General features: G+C 42.3%; 1 protein-coding gene across 1 annotated transcript in view; it reads left to right on the forward strand.

The window, feature by feature from the left end:
• Window positions 1-6836: 6836 nt before the first annotated feature.
• efhd1 (EF-hand domain family, member D1) overlaps window positions 6837-21127 on the forward strand; it is a 125440-nt gene continuing 111149 nt past the window's right edge. The window contains exon 1 of the mRNA XM_043701978.2: window positions 6837-7184. Within this exon, the coding sequence (XP_043557913.1) occupies window positions 6889-7184 (296 nt within the window). The 5' untranslated portion in view covers window positions 6837-6888. The remainder of the gene's footprint in view (window positions 7185-21127) is intronic.

Here is a 21127-nt window from a genome sequence, read left to right on the forward strand (position 1 = left end):
GAAAAAGTGCATTTGTAGGAGTGAATACAAAAAACATAATATCTTTGAGGGATTCAGAAGAGATTGAATTGTGAACACTCCAGTAACAGCTGATCCAGGTGATATTATTTTCAATTTTTTTTAAAATCACGGCATCATTCATTTTCTATAAAAGAAAAGTACTTTAAATGTTATTTGCATTAGATTGCTCTGTGTTATTGCATAGTGACATTCAACTTAATTGCATGATTTCACCCTTCCACTCAACTAATATTTGGAGTTTGTTTAAGCTCAGAGTAAAATCTAATACTCTAGCCTTCCAAGAATATAATAATATTCACAGGTAAAAGTAAACAGAATATAACATTAAAAGGCAGCAATTAATGAAAAAGGATTTTATGTGGAAAGAAGACTGGTTGCTTATAATAATTTGACCTTAATGTTGTTTTTAGTGTGTAATGGAGTCAGTATAATCAGCAAAAAATAAAATTACAGGAATTAGCCTTTTGAATCTTTTGTCTTTTGAAATCAATGGCTTAAAGAGTTGGAATGTCTCAGATAACATGATACATGAAAACTTAAGTTTATTAAGGATGTTCACCTGTAGTTAGCTTTGACTTCAATAATTTGGGTAAGATCTAAAATGTTCCACTACCAAGATGTCACTATGCAATGTTTTATGTATGAGCAATTTTTAAAATGTTCTCAAATAGTGTGTGTATTAAAGGGCAGATAGCTAGGATGGATTTCAATATTTGATAATCTGTCATTTTGTCCAACACAGAACCTTCATTGCCATTGATTCAATATCCCAATCCAGAAAGCATCTCTAGCAAGACTACACTCCCTAGGACCTTACCATTAAGTGTATAAGTCCTTTCTGATTTGCTTTTCCAAAACGGAGCACCTCACATTCATCTAAATTAAACTCCAGCTTCCACTCCTCAGCCCATTGGCCCATCTGATCAAGATCCTGTTGCACTCTGAGGTTCTTTGCTCTCCACTACACCTCCAATTTTGGTGTCATCTGCAAATGTACTAACTATACCTCCTATGTTCACATGCAACTCATTTATATAAATGACAAAAAGCAGTGGACCCAACACCAATCTTTGTGGCACACCACTGGTCACAGGCCTCCATTCTGAAAAGCAATCCTCCACTACCCTCTGTCTTCTACCTTTGAGCCAGTTCTGTGTCCAAATGGCTAGTTCTCCCTGTATTCCATGAAATCTAACCTAGCTAACCAGTCTACCATGAGGAACCTTGTCAAAGGTTTATATAACTGAAGCCCATATAGATCACATCTACCACTCTGCTCTCGCCAATCCTCTTCATTATTTCTTCAAACAGCTCAATTAAATTCACGAGACAGTATTTCCCATGCACAAAGCCATGTTGACTATGCCGAATCAGTCCTTGCCTTTCCAAATACATGTAAATCCTGTCCTTTAGGATTCCCTCCAACAACTTGCTCACTACCAATGTCAGACCCATCAGTCTATAGTTCCCTGCCTTTTCCTTACCACCTTTCTTAAGTAGTGACACCACGTTAGCCAACCTCCAGTCTACCTGCACCTTGCCTGTAGCTATCTTGTTAAGCTTTGGAATGAAAGTAATATTTTTACAAGCTTTTAAAAAGGAATGTGTGTTCAGAAACTGACGTTTGGTATTAAAAATGCTACAGCCGTTGAAGTTTTAATTTCTTGTCCATTCCTGCATTAACTCTAGACTTGCTTATTTCCAGGAGCTGTAACTCCTGACTACTATTCACCATAAAACTTGGGGATTTGATGGTCTTGTGGTATTATCACTGGACTGTTAATCCAGATACCCAGTTAACATTCTGGGGATGATGGTTTGAATCCTGCCACAGCACATGGAATTTGAATTCAATGAAATAAAATATGGAATTAAAAGTCGAATGATGACCGTGAATCCCATTTTGATTGTTGAAAAACGTCCTTTAGGGAGGGAAACTGCTGCCTTTAGTTTCAAAATTCAGTCCCACAGCTTAATCTTAACTGCTCTCTGGGCAATTAGGGATGGGCAATAAATGTTAACCTAGCCAGCAATGCCCTCATCCTGTGAATAAATTTTAAAAACTTACAATGTCTAAAATGTACACAAAAGAGATTAGAAGGATAATTCTACAATCTCATCCTGACAACTGAGAATTGTGCTCAGTGGCAACATATGTTGCTGAAATAAAACTGTAATATTGTAGGCCTTATCCTCAGTCCATGTGATACATACACATTAGTCTCCGCTAGGATCATGGTGAATAGAATTATGGAACAGAATACTGGCATTTATATAAATGTTATAATCTTTCTCTGAGACATGCCACGTACAATGAGATACTTGATAGACAACATAGATAAATAGACAACCAAATTTGAGCATGCATGATACCAATCTTTTACGTGGCCAAGTCTGTTAGAAATGGATGATTAAAAGATTGCGGTAAATGTATATCTATTGCCTCAATTGATAGTATTCCTATCTCTTTTCCCTGAAGCAGAGGATTGTGGGATTAAGCCCCGTATGAAGTGTCATCACTACTGTGACATTGGATATACAACAGTCAATTTTTGCACAGTAAGTGCCAAACGGGGGAAATGGTGATACAGTGGTAATTTTCTTCACTCGGTAATCCCTTTATCTGCAGCATGCGTTGCTCCTTCAAAAAAATCCAATGAATTGGTTCAATTGGAATTTCTTTTGTCTAAACCTTACTGATTCTACCTGATTACTTTGGGTTTTCCCATGTGCCCAGTTATAACTTTCTTAATGATCAGTTCTAACCATGAAAAACAACAGGCTGTTGTCTCCCATTTTCTGCTTCCCTCCCTACTTGAATGGAGTGATTATATTTCCTATTTTCCAACCTAATGGAACCTTTCCAAAATCTAATGTACTTTGGAAAATTGACACCAATGCATCTGCTACCTCATTAGCCAACTCTTTTGAGATCCTGGACCATCATGACTGGGACTTACTGAGCTGCAGTTTCATTAAATAGTTCAGAGCAGATTCCCTAGTGATTATAATTTCATCAAATTCCTCTCTTCCTCCGACTTCCTGATTTATAGGTACACGACTGGGATCTTTGTTTTCTTTATTCATTCATAGGATGAGGGCATCACTGGCTAGGCAGCATTTGTTGCCCATCCCTAATTGCCCAGATGGCAGTTAAGAGTGAAAACCACATTGCTGTGGGTCTGGAGTCACACGTAGGCCAGGTAAGGGTGGCAGTTTCCTTCATTAAAGTATGCTGGTGAATCAGATGGATATTTATAGAAATCATCAATGCATTCACGGTCACCATTAGACTCTTAATTCCAGATATTTATTGAATTCATATTCCACCATCCCCCAGGGTAGGATTTGAACCCAAGTCCCCAGAACATTATCTGGGTCTCTGGTTTAACAATCCAGTGACAACACCACGAGACCATTGCCTCATGTTTGAGGATCCTTTGTAGCGAAGTAAATACTAATGCTTTGGGGACACAAATCCAGATCCTGAGTTACTGTTCTCAGACAAGCAGCATGATGTCCCAGTTTTAAACATTTTATGGTAGCTTTATAAAAGTATGTAGAGGTATAGCAATAATAAATACCATTAAATTCACTTTTCTAAGATCGTGAAACAAGAATTGCCAGAAACTATTCAAAGATTGTGAGAAGAATTGCCAGAAACTATCTTCTTGAAATAGTCTTCAAATTTCCACATAGATGTTATTAGCTGAGATCAATATACTCTTACATTATGAATGTGCAAGCTTACAAATCAGGAATAGAAGTCAGTTATTTGGCCTTTCAAGTCTACTCTCCCATTCCATAAGACCATGGCTGGTCTGGCAGCACCTATGGAGAGTGAAACAAATTAAACATTTTGAGTCCAATATTACTCCAAACAACAGTCTTAAGCTCCAAAGTCCCACAACTCTCTGAAAGCAATGTCTACCTCTTATCTCAGGCTTAAAAGGACGACCTCTAATTTTAAAACAGTATTGCCTAATTCTACACTAACCCAAAACAGTAAACATTCTTTCCACATTCATCTTGTCAAGCCTACTCAGAAACTTACAACCTTTAACCAAAGCATCCCTCAATCTTCTGGACTGTAACGAAAACAAGGCGAGTCTGTCCAGTCTTTCCCCAAGATACAAAACACAAGTATCAATCAAGTAAATCTCCTCTGACCTGTCTCCATTGCATTTATATCCTTGCCTAAGTAAGGAGATCAAAATGCATACAGCAATCAAGACATGGGCATTGTGCACTATAACTGAAGCATATTACCCCGATTTTTATATTCAATTTCTGTCATCATAAAGGTGAGCACCCCATTAGAAGTCCTGATTATGTGTTGTATTAATTTCTTGAGACTGAAGCACCAGAACACATACAGCCCTTTGTAGCTTGGAATCCTGTAGTTGTTTCCCATTTAAGAAATACTTTGATTTTTGTTTATTCTTCCCACCAAAGTGAACTACTCAACATTTTCCCATGTTGCATTCCATTTGGCCACACAACTAACCTAGCTAAATTGATCTGCATCCTTGTTATATCATCTTCAAAACATACTTTCCACCCTATTTTTGAGTCATCTGTGAATTTAGCCACCATGTCTTCAGTCCCCTCACTGAAGTCATTAATATAAATTGTAAAAAAGTGAGGGACAAGCACAACCGCCTATGGGCCTCCACACATCAGATCCTATTAGAAATGGGACTGAAAGAAGTCCTATTTCAGCACAGTTGATTTTCTGTCGCACAGCCAATGTTACTACATTATCCCTTATACCTTGAGGTCTACGTTGTGCAATAGTCTTTTATTTGGAAACTTATCAAATACTTTCTTGAAATCCAAGTACAATACATCAATAGACTCCCCTTTATCCACAATACATGTTACTGCTCCAAAGATCTGAAAATGTGTTGCTGGAAAAACGCAGCAGGTCAGGCAGCATCCAGGGAACAGAAGAATCGACGTTTTGGGCATAAGCCCTTCTGCCCGAAACGTCAATTCTCCTGTTCCCTGGATGCTGCCTGACCTGCTGCGCTTTTCAAGCAACACATTTTCAGCTCTGATCTCCAGCATCTACAGACCTCACTTACTGCTCCAAAGATGTCAAGCTACTTGGAATACAGTTTCCTATTTTGTTTTTCTCTCCCTTATTAAATAGAGGGATTATATTTCCTTTCTTCCAGCATAATGGAAACTTTTCAGCATCTAGTTAATTTTGGAAAATTGACACCAATGCATCTAATTACCTCATTAGCCACCTCTGTCCAGACCCTTGGATGAGGAGACTTATCAACCCACAGGTCCATCCATTTTGTTCAGTGTTACTATCCTCATGGTTATTATTTCACCAAATTCCTCCAATCTCCTGGTTGACAGTTACAACTGGGATGTTTTTAGTATCCTCTGTAACAAAGACAGAAGCAAAACATTTATTTGCTGCAGCTCAAATAGTAGCGCCTCTACTGTTGAGTTGGAAAGTTGTGGTTTCTAGTATCATCTGGGACAGGAATGCAAAAATCTGGACTGACAGTCTCGTGTAATTTTCAGTGAGATGCTATCTCTTACACGATATTTTATGGGGAGGCCCATCAGTACTTTTGGGTGGATTGCTCAATATTCATAGTTCAATCAACATCATAAAATAAGTTATCCAGTCACTGCTATTGTGGGGCATGCTGTGTTCCAATTGACTGCTGCATTTCCTGTTTTGCTGTAGTGACCACACATCAAAAGTAATTAATTGGCTGGAAGTTGCTTGGGGTTGTCTTGCCATCATGCAAGTTATTGATTGTTGTAAAAGCCTGCTGATTCAGTAAAGTCCTTTATGAAATGAACCATGCCAGTATGCCTGGTCTGGTTTACATGTGATCTAAACTCATAGCAATGCGGTCAGCTCTGAAATCCCTCTAACAAGACATTCAGTTCAAAGATAGCTAGTGACGGACATTGCATGCTGGCCTTCCAGTGACTCCCACATTCCATGAAAAAATTAAGACAAAGTAGCTGGTTGGGAAGTTCACATTTTTTCCCCCTGATTAGCCCTGAAGAAGGAGTACACACTCTTCACCTCTTTATGTCTCTCCCCTTCTTAAAGCTACCAAGCTTTATTTTCACTTATGGTAAGGTCTTGTTATATGCTTTTGCTGGAATAACACCCTGAATTAAGCACGTTGGCTCCACTTAACTCATTTAAAGCCTTTAATCCATTTAACTCATTAAAGTAAATTCATTTACTGTTGTTCTTGGGATCATGCTTTTTGAAAATGTGTTTCTTTGCCTCATATATTGCCACAATCGTGACCCTTGAAAAGTGCTTTGAGATGGTTCCAAGACATAATATAAATGCTTCATTATCATGTAATTGTTCCATTGTGTTGACACAAAAATGATTAACAACGGAAAAAGTGTGTGGGGGGACCTTCTTGGAGGGGTTTCATGCTGTAGCTAAAATACCCACATGTTCTCACTTGAGGGGAGTCACCAGGTTTTTCTAACAAAAATCATTCACGGGGTGTGGGCCAATCCCTCAGGGGCGATTGAGAAGGTAAGCTGTTTTCTTGAGTCCATAACACCCCCTCATCGATCACAAAACAACTAAGTTCAGCGGAAATCCCTCACTCTTTCTTGAATACAACATCACATTTTCAACTTGCCCCCACCTCCCCCTCAAAAAGAAAGGTCAAACTGGCTGGGGACGGGGAGACTGAGCCGACTTCACATGAATCCTCTTACTGGTCTGTGAGCTGTCAGTCAGAGTGGTTCCACCCGCCCTGGCCCCAGGAGATAAAAAGGCAGCGGCGGCGGGCTGTTCAGCATCAGTAAGTTTTGCAGCTCAGTGTTCTGTCACTTTTTAAACTCTCACGTGGAGACATGGCAACTGAGGAGCTAGCTAAGAAACTCCAGCGCCGGCTGATGTTGCAGATATCGGCAGAGGATGCAAACGGCGAAATGGTCGAGAACAACAATTACTTAGACATTGGGGGAGGCACAGAAGGCCAACCGGTCAGAAGGAATACAGACACCGAGCTCTCCGTTATCCTGTCCAGGAGGCTGGACATCAATGAAGGAACAAAGGAGCCCAAGCAGATTAAAGTGTTTAATCCTTACACCGAATTCAAGGAGTTCACCAGGAAACAGATCAAAGAGATGGAGAAGATGTTCAAGCTGTGAGTATGGGTGATCCCGTCAATTCTTATCTGATTTCTACAGCTAGTTCTGCCGTCAGTCCTCTCCTCTCTATACAGTGGGGTCTGAAACTTCCTGATCAACACCCGGGCAAATTCTTCTGGGCGATTGTTTTATAAATGATTATATTTCTGGCGTTGGAAATGTTGGTTAATTGAACATCGCGGATGTTTTATTTTGTTTTACGAAAGTGTTGCAAAATGATAACTTCTCCGAAAAGGGTGGCTGACGGTCCCGGCTCATCGAGGCAGAGTATTCTGTTTACACACGGAGACTGCAGGGGTCAATGCCCGTGTAATTGCGCTCAACACTATTCGGACTCCCTCCCGTTCAGTTTGTATGTGTCACTCGGGCACAGTAGTGCGTTTGGGGCTGAGCGGATTGTGAGAAAGAAGCACCTGCCCTTTTCTGGGCAGGGATCAAAGGACCTGGATCCGGATGGTACATAAAGGATCTGGAATTTTATCCGTTACGTGACCGGGATTCCTGGCCGAGAAGCTACTTTTGTTCAGCTTTCTGCTCTGTTTTTATTATTAGCGGCGTTCCTGGTGTTTAAGCCCGTTTTCTAGTGCTGCACTGAATTTCCCAGGGGTGAATGATGGAGAGTTGAAATCCTTTGAAAAGTAGGCAGCGAAGCTCCCTCTGTCCCTGTGACATTTCGATTTTTAACAATCCCCCCGTAGTGCTACTTTTGCGATTCAGTGTAGGTAATCTAAAGTAGATCATAACAATAACGATTTAAATAAAAACCCTGGTCTCTCTGCACATCAGCGTTTACACTGGGCGCACACAGCCCAGTCTCTCCTCTGTAGACTTGATGTTAATGCTGATCATACTTTATGTGAATCTATATTCTTGGGCATCATTTCAACCTGCCAGCCCACATATAATAAAGTGAACACTATATTCAAAGTTGAGATAGGCAGGTCATAAAAGTTTGCCTTCTCCGAATCTTATTTAGTCTAATTATAGCATTTGGTCTCTGTCTGACAAATCTATCCATTTCATGCTGGAGTAGTGTGTCTCTGCTTATGCAGAAAAGATGAAGAGTGTTTGAAACCCTGTAGGTTTCCTATTCCCAATGGCTGGCAAGGTCAGTAACCTCAGGCTGAGATTTAAGCTGCTTGATCAATGACCAGAGGCATTATGAAGGACACTGGGTGGATTCTTATTGGGGCAGTCAGTACCATCGTGTTCCTCACATAAGGGCTGAGGAACCGAATGTCAGGCAGAGCAACACTCGTCTTGAGTTTTTCTGCCCTATTAGGGGCTGTTTTGGCCCAATAGAGAAGTAGGAATTAAAGGAGTTAAAAATGGGTGTTTAAAGGGTGTTGAGAGTGTGTTGGGTTTGGGGTGACTGACAGGAAATGAGTAAATTTGTGCAGGCAAAAATAAAACTGGTAGAGCATGAGTGTCGGTAGGAGGTGGGTACAGTAGAAAAGAATCTGAGGTATCTGAGAGAAGATGGTATGTTTGAATTGGCAAAGTGGAGAAGGTAATGGACCTTAAACCTTAAATTTGAGAATTTAAAAGCAGTATTAACCATCACACCAGTTTTACCAACACCAGATTTTTTTGAAACCCTTCAAAGTTGCAATTGATGAAAGTGATTATAGGAGTTGGAGAAGGTAATTGCTGTGCTTCCCTCCAAATGGCTGAGATGCAGTGACCCAGGTGGCAATTACATGCCAGGCTGGCATGGTCTGGTGATGTGACCTCCACTGCTGGTCTTGGAGGGAAAGGGAGTGCTGCATCTAAATGACCCCATTGAACAAGATCACCAGGTACAGTGGGGTGCCAGTCTGTTGTGTTATGTTTTTCCATAACATATGCTGGTGCATTCTGGGATTCTGCTGACTGACGATTTTCTGGGCATGGTGGATGGTAGTATCGGGCTGGAATCAGATATGACTGGATGGTGCAGGAGCTAATAAGATGAATAAGGTGAGAAAATGTGCTAGGACTCAGGGCAGAAATCCTTCCAAAATCTCCCAGCAATTTGGACTTGGCCAAAAAAAATGTCAATTTGGGTCATTGTTTTTAAACAAGGTGTGGTAAGGATTTGGAATCCACTATCTCTTATTGGAGGTGGTACAAATTCACTGGTATTGTTCAAAATGAAAGGGGAGGGAATTTGCAGAAATTTTGGAAAAGATACAAAGTCACTTAATTGCTTTACAAAGAGTTTGTGCTGATTTGATTGACTACAAAGTCTTTTCCCTGGGTTAGGGGAGTCCAGAACTAGAGGGCATATGTTTAGGGTGAGAAGGGAAAGATATAAAAGAGACCTAAGGGGCAATGTTTTCACCCAGAGGGTGGTATGTGTATGGATTGAGCTGCCAGAGGAAGTGGTGGAGGCTGGTACAATTCAACATTTAAAAGGCATCTGGATGGGTATATGAATAGGAAGGGTTTGGAGGGATATGGGCCGGGTGCTGGCAAGTGAGACTAGATTGGGTTGGGATATCTGGTCGGCATGGACGGGTTGGATTGAAGCATCTGTTTCTGTGCTGTACATCTCTATGACTCTATGACCCTATAATATATTGCTGACAACATAGTCTCGTGATATTATAGTCTAGTGATAGTAATATTATCACTAGACATATTATACTCTAGTGTTAATATTACTGGTAATCCTGAGTTGAGTTCAAAACTCAACAAAGTAGGGGTGTTTACATGCATCAGATAAATAAATAAAGATTGTTCATAAACACTAGTATTAATGACCATGTGGATTATCACAAAACCATCATTAACAGTTTTTCAGCGAAGGTAATCAGATATATATTCTTGTTCTGGTGTGGGTGTGCGCTATATATGCAGATAATATGTAAAACTCCAGACCCATAGCAATGTAATTGATTGTTATATCCTTTCTGGAATGGCCCACTGATATTATATTCAAGTAGCTTGTTCCCCATTTATTGTTTGCTCAATAGCCATTAAAAATGATCAATAACTGCTCGTCCTGCGAATGAAGGCTACATCCCGGCAATGAATTTTTAAAAGACAACTGCTGTCTTTTTAATGGGCCTGATTCATCTGATTACATTCTTCAGAAATGTTTTTTAATTCACTTGTGGGATGTGGCATTGTTGGTTGGCCAACACTTACTGCCTGTCCCTAATTGCCCTTGAAAAGGTGGTGGTGAGCTGCCTTATTGAACTACTGCAGTTCATTGGATGGGGGTTGACTCACAATGCCATGAGGGAGGGAATTCCAAGATTTTGACCCAGTAACCCAGTGAAGGAACGGCAATATATTTCCAAGTCAGCATGGTGAGTGGCTTGGAGGGGAACTTGAAGGTGATGGTGTTCCAATGTAGCAACTAGTCTTGTCCTTCTGGATGGAAGTGGATGTGGATTTGGAAAGTGCTCTCTGAGGATCTTTGATAAATTTCTGCAGTGCATCTTGTAGATAGTGCCCACTGTTGCTACTGAGTGTTGGTGGTGGAGCGAGAGGATGCTTGTGGACATAGGCATAATCCTATGGGGAAGTGATGGCCAAGTGATATTATCACTAGATTATTAATCCAGAAATTTACCTAACGTCCTGGGAACCTGGGTTCAAGTCCTGTTATGGCACTTGGTGGAATTTGAATTCAATATAAGAAACCTGCAGTTAAGAATCTACTGATGACCAGGAAATCATTGTTGATTGTCAGTAAAAACCCACCTAGTTCACTAATGTCCTTCAGGGAAGGAAATCTGCCATCTTCACCTGGTCAGGCCCACATGTGACTCCAGACAGAGTTGTGGATTCTGAAATGGCCTAGCAAGCCTTTCAGTTGTACCCATTCTGACAAAGTCTCAAAGAAATGCATGTTCGTAAAAAACATTTTGTTGGGGGACAGGTCGGGAGGGGGGTGGTGCACAGGGTGGCAGGAGCAGTATGAAAGGAAAAAGCCAATCCATTTGTTTGATCAAATTAAAAACCTCCAATAATATTGTCTCTTTCTAATGGAATAACTAATATTCCAGTTCTGGAGAAACACTTCCTATTTTGAATCCAATCATGTATCCAAGTGACAAATGTCTAGCTAGTAGGTAACCAATAGTAAATTTTTACATTTACAATATATATATGCGAATCACTGAAACGTTAGCAACCTTTATGAAGATTCACATCTGGTTCACATCTGGTGGGTGCTGGAAAGTGGTACAATCAAATTGATTTTAACATCTTCTGATGCTTGATTTAACTACATAAGGGATCGCCATTCACATTAGTTCAATTAGAAATGATATACAGTGGAAGACCCCCTCATTGGTGCAAACTTTCAGTGTTTGATTTTGTGGATCTTGTCACAAATTGTAACTTGATGAGTTCTCCCTTATCTGTGGATTTTTCCAGATTTCCTCTTACACCCCAACCCCCCACCACCACCACTGCCCTCCCGAAATCTATTTTACTACATCCTGTGTCTAATCCAGCCATGTAAGTTCCTTATTATAATGGGGATATTATGACTTCTGCAGTGAACAGCCCCAGCATCGGGATTTTGGTCTTCATTTTTGTTCTCTCAGTCCCCTTGGCCATGATGCCTTCCACTGAAAACAACTGTCACCACCCACATTCCACTTCCTCTATCTCAAGAAAAAATTCTCCCAAGCCACCTACTTTGGCACTTCATCTTTTAAATCCCACTTCTAACCCTTAGCCCACCATTCTGCAGATAGTCTTCGCTCAACCCCATCTCTGCCTTTTTTGTCATTGAAAACAGATGTTTCCAGTTTCTCTTCAAAAATTATCAATAGGCATCTTAAACTCTTCAATCCATGCAGCAGGCAAGAGGAGCTCATCATTCATTGCTACTTAAGATTGAGACCATTCATCCAAGTCTCTTTCTCACTTACTTCACTTATTTTGTTGATGAGATGCTTTTGTTCCCTTGACATGTTTTTATTCTATTAAGCTGCTGACCATTGCAATTGGACCATTTTTCCTTTAATATTCTTCTTGTCATTTCAAAAATAAAAGTCAGTCTTTTTAGATGGAAACTTATTTTCCATCTCTGACCTTGCAGATTATTGCCCTGTGTCCTCTTACTTTCTTCAAGTTTTAGCCTTCCAAAACCATGACGTTTTAAATTTGCAATTCTTATTAGAATTTCGCCTCTGATTCTGTCCATGCCTTGAAACTGCACAGTTTTAGCAAAAGTCACAGCTCACTTTCTGTGACTCTGAGTGGCTACATTATCCCTCCTTGATCTCCACAATCTTTGATGTGGTCAATCACACCATCTCCCTCCAATACCTTACCTCCATTTATCCAGCTCAATGAAACTGTCCTGCTTAATTTCACTCTTCCTATTTCAATTATATCCAAAGGATCTCTGGCAATGCCTTACTTTCCTCATTGGACATGAAGTTAGCTTCCTTGTATTAGAATGACACTGGCTCTACCCCTCTGCACTACTTTGACTCCTCAACTGCCCAAACTGCATGTCTATTGTCTGATGGCACCATGAACCACAACATTTTTCAGTGAAAAAGTAATTCCAAGAACTGGTAAAATTAATAGCTTTGACGTAATTGAAAATTTGCAAGTTGCTGTGGCTTTAATGTAACTTAATTTGGAATTCCAACAGCATAATCTTGATACTTGTGAAATTTATTTCATTTTATCTAATCTGGTTGTCTTTCACAAGATGTCTTTTTGCATCACAAAATTTCTTATCAGTATCTCTCTTGGAGGTTGAAGTCAGTGATTTTTCGAAATGTGCCTCATTGTTCTAGGCTTCACACGTCATGTCTGCTGAACTGTAATCTTGTTACCCATAGTAATCGTAAATTGAACATTTGTACTTCAGTAACATGACTTGGTGTCATTTTCATATTAAACCAATGGGTATTCATAGGTTCACAAACATCATATGGTAACAAGCAGTGATCTTCTTTTCAAGCAACCTAAATTCTTCAGTTTTTTAAATAGTTTTCCTACTGGAGGGAGCAAAGCTACTTCTGAGATTTTCTTACAAAGAAAACCACAGCTCTCAACTCGTATTTAGCACATGAAATACGCTCTTGTAGCATGTTCCCAGCAGCCTCTGTAAACATTCCATCTGCAGCAGAAAACCAGTTTGAAGGTGAATTGTTTCCATTTGAGTGCAAAGTCTTTGTCTCTGCATCACAATGTCCTTGAAATGCATTCGGTAACCTATAAATATCACACAAAGATCCTCCGTTGTAAAACCAGTAACACTTGCTTCTTTCATTCAACCCATTTACTCTGATCTTATGCAAAGTTCCCTGGATTTACGTAATTTCACATATGGTTTTGATGATCTAAAGGGTGATCATTTCCTGATATTGTTTAAAAAGATATAAGCTACTGATGTTACTTTTCTTGTTTGTAGATTATTAAACTAATAAATTAATAAGAGATTTAGGTTGCTTTGAGACTGACGCATTATCCCATGCAAACCTTCTTACAATCATTTTCCAACCAATTTTTATACCATTTTTCTATTATTTGTGTACTTTTTCTATCTTGTTGCAGTTTTACTAATTTCACCCAAGTTCGTGCTGATAAAATCAGAAAAAAAATGCAGCATGCCAAATCAATGGGGACAGTACAACTTTGAAAATCAGCACTTTATTTTTGAATTCATCGGCTCTCCTGCTTTTGTTTTATTTTCCTTGTGCTGTGCGAAAACAGATCAATCAAAACATTATTACAGGGCGACCCTGTATCCGTGGAATCGTTTTCCGTGGTTTCAGTTACTTGTGGTTTACCGCGGCCCGAACATATTACAGAGAACCTTCCAGAACCAGGGACCAGGGGGCTGCCGGGCAGGTAAATCTCCCATTTAAATGAATGGGTTCGCTCCTATCTGCAGTTTTGGGCTTCCGCATCTTGGAATGTATCCCCTGTGGGTATGGGGTGGGAACTATTGTACATTTTTATAAAAGAATCAGTGTTTTGCAATCTATCAGTTGTGGGAATTTGAATTGTACACAGTTCCCGCCTGTGACATTTTTTGTCTGTAACTTGGTATTCAGCTATCTTGTGATAGTCCACAGCTAACTCACTGCCACTTGTAAAGCCTCATGTGAAAGGAAAAAGTATTGAAAATGCACTGTATCCCAAAACTGGATGTTTTGTTATTCATATATAAATGTTAATTCTTAGAATATATTAGATTTCTCTAGATCTAAAGTAGATAGGGAGCGGTTAATCCTGATAGTTAAAAAATAATGAGAGGGCATGAATTTAAAGAGATATGCAAATGAAGCAAGGGTAATGTGAGAAACCTTTTACACAGCAAATAGCAAGGATATGGAACGCACTGCCTGGAAATGTGATGAAGGCAAGTTCGATTGAGCCTTCAGGACAGTGTTGGATGATTATTGAAATAGAAATGGTGGGCAGGATTATGGGGAAAAGGCAGAAGATTGACGTGGTGTAATAGAACAACTAGTGCAAGCATGTTGGGTCAAATGGCCACCACTTAGCCCTTAATGATTCGGTGATCTGACTTTGAAATGTCATTTTTGCTGAAGTGAGAAACTGCCTTGTTTCTTGAGGTCAAGGCATGTCATCTTGGGAGGGGATGTGGCATTGCCATATTCTGTGATACTAAAGGATGAAACCTGTGTTGTAAATTTTATTGAAGATTTCTGTTATAAAGTATATGATTGTTTGGTAATGAGGCTTGTTGTACTGTGCCTGCAATCAGGGTTGGAGAAAATTCTGTTTTTAATGTAAAAATTGATTAGACATGCATACAAATACTTGCAGCATCATATATTCTCTCTCTAGATTCAACAAGTCTTTTGCTAACAGTCTTGTGACCCCAGCATTTTTTGATTTCTTCTTTTTTCAGGATTTTAACTTAAAACTGGCAGCTATATTGATTGATCTTGTTTAGCTCTTTCTTCAGTAATTAAGTAATGTAGAGCAAGGTCACTGGAAAGGAGTTGGGAACAAACAATTCAAACATAATTCAAGCTTGTAAGATGGTATGCATGCTTTGGTTCATGGTATTTATATTTCTGGAGTCAGGGATCCATGCCCTCCTGTTTACTAGGCTGCCACTCTTCATGGTACGTGGTTCATGACCCACCCTGTCCGACAGAGAGCTTTGTGTGGATACCCCTGTTTCCTACTGGTTGAATGTCACAAGACCAGAGAAGTGGCAGGGGAATTTGGAAGCTGATGTGAAAGTCTGATCCCAGAAACCATTGAGGAACTCGAAGGGATTATGAAGGTTGGAGTACTTTAAAGCCCCTTTGAGTCTCCATTGCACTGGTGGGAAGCAATCAAGCTGAACAAGAGATTTCTCACCCTCAAAGTGTTCAGGTGAGAGAAAGGCAAGTGGAATTGTCCCAACTACAGAAAAGCTTGCAGAAACTGCAATGTTGCAGATGATAGGGGTTTGTGTCACATGTGGATTTCCAAGAGGTGAAGAACCTGCAAAGCTTCACAGAAAGTAAACATGTGCATGACACTCCCTCTCTATTGTGGCTAAGAACACGGTCATCTGTTGGAAGACCTCTCAGCATTACTGTATGTGGAGCAAATCTCATTCTTGAGCCTATGCCACAGTGGTCATCTGAGCCATTATGTACATTATCTGGAGGTCAAAGGTGTCAAGTGCCTGCAGGGATATCATGTTCAAGTATGCGGATAGAGAGGCAAAGAATAAATCAAATGTCACTCTATATAGAACTTCGTGGGAAGCTAGGGAAGGGATTGCTGGGCCTCTTGCTGAAGTATTTGCATCATTGCTAGCCACGGGTGTGGTGCCAGAAGACTGGAGGTTGACTAATGTGATGATATTACATAAGGAAAAGCCAGGGAACTATAGACCAGTGAGCCTGACATCAGTGGTGGGCAAGCTGGTGGAGGTAATTTTGAAGGACAGGATTTACATATATATGGAAAGGCAAGGATTGATTAGGGATAGTCAACATGGCTTTGTGCATGGCAATTCATGTCTCACTAACTTGATTGATGTTTTTGAAGAAGTGACAAAGAGGATGGAAGAGGTCACAGCAGTAGACATCTGTATGGACTTCACAAAGGTGTTTGACAAGGTTCCACGTGGTAAATTGGTTATCAAGGTTAGATCGTATGGAACACAGAGAGAACTAGCAGTTTGGATACAGAACAAGCTCGAAGGTAGGAGACAAAAGGTGGTGGTGGAGGGTTGCTTTTTGGACTGGAGGCCTGTGACCAATGATGAACCACAAGGATCGGTACTGAATCCTCTGCTTTTCATCATTTATATAAATTATTTGGATGTGAACATAGGAGGTATGGTTAGTAAGTTTGCAGGTGACACCTTGATGAGATGGGATGGAAATGTGTTGCTGGAAAAGCGCAGCAGGTCAGGCAGCATCTAGGGAACAGGAAAATCGACGTTTCGGGCATTAGCCCTTCTTCAGGAATGAGGGAAGTTGGTCCAGCAGGCTAAGATAAAAGATAGGGAGGAGGGACTTGGGGGAGGGGCGTCGGAAATGTGATAGGTGGAAAGAGGTCAAGGTGAGGGTGGTAGGCCAGACTGGGGTGGGGGCGGAGAGGTCGGGAAGAAGATTGCAGGTTAGGAAGGCGGTGCTGAATTTGATGGATTTGACTGAGACAGGCTGGGGGGAGGGGAAATGAGGAAACTGGTGAAATCCGAGTTCATCCCTTGTGGTTGGAGGGTTCCTAGCCGGAAAATGAGGCGTTCTTCCTCCAACCGTCGTTTCGCTGTGGTCTGACGATGGAGGAGTCCAAAGGCCTGCATATCCTTGGTGGAGTGGGAGGGGGAATTGAAATGTTGAGCTACAGGGTGGTTGGGTTGGTTGGTCCAGGTGTCCCAGAGGTGTTCTCTGAAACGCTCCGCAAGTAGGCGGCCTGTCTCCCCAATATAGAGGAGGCCACATCGGGTGCAAAGGATGCAATAGATGATATGTGTGGAGGTACAGGTGAATCTGTGGCGGATATGGAAGTTTCCTTTGGGGCCTTGGAGGGAGGTGAGGGGGGAGGTGTGGGCGCAAGTCTTGCACCTCCTGCGGTTGCAGGGGAAGGTGCCGGGAGTGGAGGTTGGGTTGGTGGGGGGTGTGGATCTGACGAGGGAGTCACGGAGGGAGTGGTCTTTACGGAATGCTGATAGGGGAGGGGAGGGAAATATATCCTTGGTGGTGGGGTCCGTTTGGAGGTGGCGGAAATGGCGGCGGATGATGCGCTGTACATGGAGGTTAGTGGGGTGGTAGGTGAGGACCAGTGGGGTTCTGTCCTGGTGGCGGTTGGAGGGGCGGGGTTCAAGGGCAGAGGATCGGGAAGTGGAAGAGATGCGGTGGAGGGCATCGTCGACCACGTCGAGGGGGAAATTGCGGGCCTTGAAGAAGGAGGCCATCTGGGATGTGCGTTTTTGGAACTGGTCCTCCTGGGAGCAGATGCGGCGGAGTCGAAGGAATTGGGAGAATGGGATGGCGTTTTTACAGGGGGCAGGATGGGAGGAGGTGTAGTCCAGGTAGCTGTGGGAGTCGGTTGGTTTGTAGTAGATGTCCGTGTTGATTCGGTCGCCTGAGATAGAAATAGAAAGGTCGAGGAAGGGGAGGGAGGAATCTGAGACTGTCCAGGTGAATTTGAGGTCGGGGTGGAAGGTGTTGGTGAAGTGGATGAACTGTTCAACCTCCTCGTGGGAGCACGAGGCGGCGCCGATACAGTCATCGATGTAGCGGAGGAAAAGGTGGGGGGTGGGGCCAGTGTAGTTGCGGAAGATGGATTGTTCCACATATCCTACGAAGAGGCAGGCATAGCTGGGGCCCATGCGGGTGCCCATGGCTACTCCTTTCGTTTGGAGGAAGTGGGAGGATTGGAAAGAGAAGTTGTTCAGGGTGAGGACCAGTTCAGTCAGTCGAAGGAGGGTGTCTGTGGAAGGGTACTGGTCGGTACGGCGGGAAAGAAAGAAGCGGAGGGCTTTGAGTCCTTCGTGATGGGGGATGGAGGTGTACAGGGACTGGATGTCCATGGTGAAAATAAGGCGTTGGGGACCGGGGAAGCGAAAATCATGGAGCAGGTGGAGGGCATGGGTGGTGTCCCGAACGTAGGTGGGGAGTTCTTGGACTAAGGGGGACAGGACGGTGTCAAGGTATGCGGAGATGAGTTCGGTGGGGCAGGAGCAGGCGGAGACAATGGGTCGGCCGGGGCAGTCAGGTTTGTGGATTTTGGGCAGGAGGTAGAAGCTGGCAGTGCGGGGTTGTGGGACTATGAGGTTGGAGGCGGTGGATGGGAGGTCCCCCGAGGTGATGAGGTTATGGATGGTCTGGGAGATGATGGTTTGGTGGTGGGGGGTGGGGTCATGGTCAAGGGGGCAGTAGGAGGAGGTATCTGCGAGCTGGCGTTTGGCCTCAGCGGTGTAGAGGTCTGTGCGCCAAACTACTACCGCGCCTCCCTTGTCTGCTGGTTTGATAGTGAGGTTGGGGTTGCAACGGAGTGAGTGGAGGGCTGCGCGTTCCGAGGGTGAGAGGTTGGAGTGGGTGAGAGGGGTGGGGGAGTTCAGGTGGCGGTTAATATCGCGGCGGCAGTTGGCTATGCAGAGGTCGAGGGCAGGTAGGAGGCCAGCGCGGGGTGTCCAGGTGGATGGGGTGTGTTGGAGGCGGGAGAAGGGGTCGTCAGAGGGTGGGCGGGACTCTTGGTTAAAGAAGTAGGCACGGAGGCGAACGCGGCGGGCAACACATTTCCAGCAACACATTTCCATCTCTGATCTCCAGCATCTGCAGACCTCACTTTCTCCACCTTGATGAGATGGACCAAGGAATGGCAGATGGAGTTTAATTTAGATAAATGGAAGGTGCTGCATTTTGGAAAGGCAATTAAGAGCAGGATTTATATATTAATGGTAAGGTCTTGGGGAGCATTGCTGAACAAAAAGACCTTGGAGTGCAGATTCATAGTTCTTTGAAAGTGGAGTTGCAGATAAACAGGGTAGTGAAGAAGGTGTTTGGTATGCTTTTATTTTTTGGTCAGTACACTGAGTATGGGAGTTGGGAGGTCATGTTGCAGATGCACATTGGTTAGGCCACTTTTAGTATACTGTTTGCAATTCTGGTCTCCTTGCTTAAGGAAATATGTTATGAAACTTGAAAGGCTCAGAAAATATTTACAAAGATGTTGCTGGGTTTTGAGGATTTGACCTATAGGGAGAGGCTGAATAGGCTGGGGCTGTTTTCCCAGATATGTGAGAGGCTGATAGATGACCTTAAAAGTCTATAAAATCATGAGGGGCATGGACAGGGTGAATAAGTCAAGGTCTATATTCTATGTCTTTCGCCCAGGGTAGAGGACTCCAAAAGTAGATGGCATAGGTTTAGGGTCGAGAGTGTGGTGCTGGAAAAGCACAGCAGGTCAGGCAGCATCCGAGGAGCAGGAGAATTGATGTTTCGGGCATAAGCTCTTCAAGAAGGTTTATCATAGGTTATCATATCAACCTTCATCATACGTTTAGGGTGAGAGGGGAAAGTTATAAAAGGAACTTAAGGGACAACTTTTTCCTGAAGATTGTGGTGTGTCTATGGAATGAGCTGCCATAGGAAGTGGTAGAGGCTGGTACAATTACACCATTTAAAATGCATCTGGATGGGTATTTGAATAGGAAGGGTTTAGAGGGATATGGACCAAGTGTGGGCAAATGGGACTAGATTTATTTAGGATATCTAGTTGGCATGCACACGTTGGAGGATGGATCTGTTTCTGTGCTGTACATTCTTATGACTCTATATCCTGATTTATATTTTTGTAGCTGTGTCACTCTGTATGTAGACATTTGGTACAGGAAAACCAACTGTCACCACATATTGAAGGTGTCTCTGCAGACTGGCAAATGACTTTGACAGAATGCCATCAGCAAAACTTTCAAACAGAAACCAGGATCTAGCTTGGCTTGTAGTGAGAAGAGCACTTCCTATCAGATCATTCATTCATTCATGCTTCAACTCTCGGTGCCATTGTACACCGTCCTTGAGATGGTTGTTGTGGTGAAAGGACACTTGCTTAGCTAGTCTGGAATGTGCCATTGCAAAGTAGGTCTGGACAGAGTCATAGAGATATACAGCACTGAAACAGATCCTTCAGTCCAACTTGTCCATGCTGACAAGGTATCCTAAATTAATCTAGTCCCATCTGCTAGCATTTAGCCCATATCACTCTAAACCCTTCATACACCCATCCAGTTACCTTTTTAAATGTTGTAAATGTATCAGCCTCCACTACTTCCTCTGGCAACTCTTTTCGTTTATGCACCACCCAGAAAAAATTGCATCTTAGGTTCCTTTTTATATCTTTCCCCTCTGACCTTAAACCTACATCCTCTAATTTTGGACTCTCCCAACCCACGGAAAAGACCTTCCCTATTTAACCTATCCATACCCCTCGTGATTTTATAAACCTGGATGAGGTCACCCCTCAGCCTCCAATGCTACAGGGAAAACAGCCCAGCCTATAGCTCCAATCCTGATAATGTCTTTGTAAATCTTTTCTGAACCCTTTCAAGTTTCACAACATCCTTCCCATACCAGGGAGACTAGAATTGCACAGAGTATTCCATTAGTGGACTAACCAATGTCCTGTACAGCCACAACATGACCTCCCAACGTCTATACTTAATGCACTGACCAATAAAGGAAAGCATACCAAACGCCTTCTTCACTATCCTATCTACCTGTGACTCCACTTTCAAGGAGCTATGATCCTACATTCCAAGGCCTCTTGTTCAGCAACATTCCCCATGACCTTACCATTAAGTGTATAAGTCCCGCCCTGGTTTGCCTTTCCAGATGCAGTGATTTTTGTTTTGTTGTGAAGGTTAGTCCCGAGAAGCTCTAGTGCATGTCTCTGCCCTGCAGGTGTTCCCAAATAGGGACATATTGAGACAATTAGCAACTAATGGCTGGAGGACACCCAACTTGTTGAAAGATGATTGAAAGTCTTG

Source organism: Chiloscyllium plagiosum, unplaced genomic scaffold, assembly GCF_037043375.1.
Source record: "Chiloscyllium plagiosum isolate Xiang-an unplaced genomic scaffold, Cpla_swu_hap1 HiC_scaffold_13, whole genome shotgun sequence".
Lineage (NCBI taxonomy): Eukaryota > Metazoa > Chordata > Chondrichthyes > Orectolobiformes > Hemiscylliidae > Chiloscyllium > Chiloscyllium plagiosum.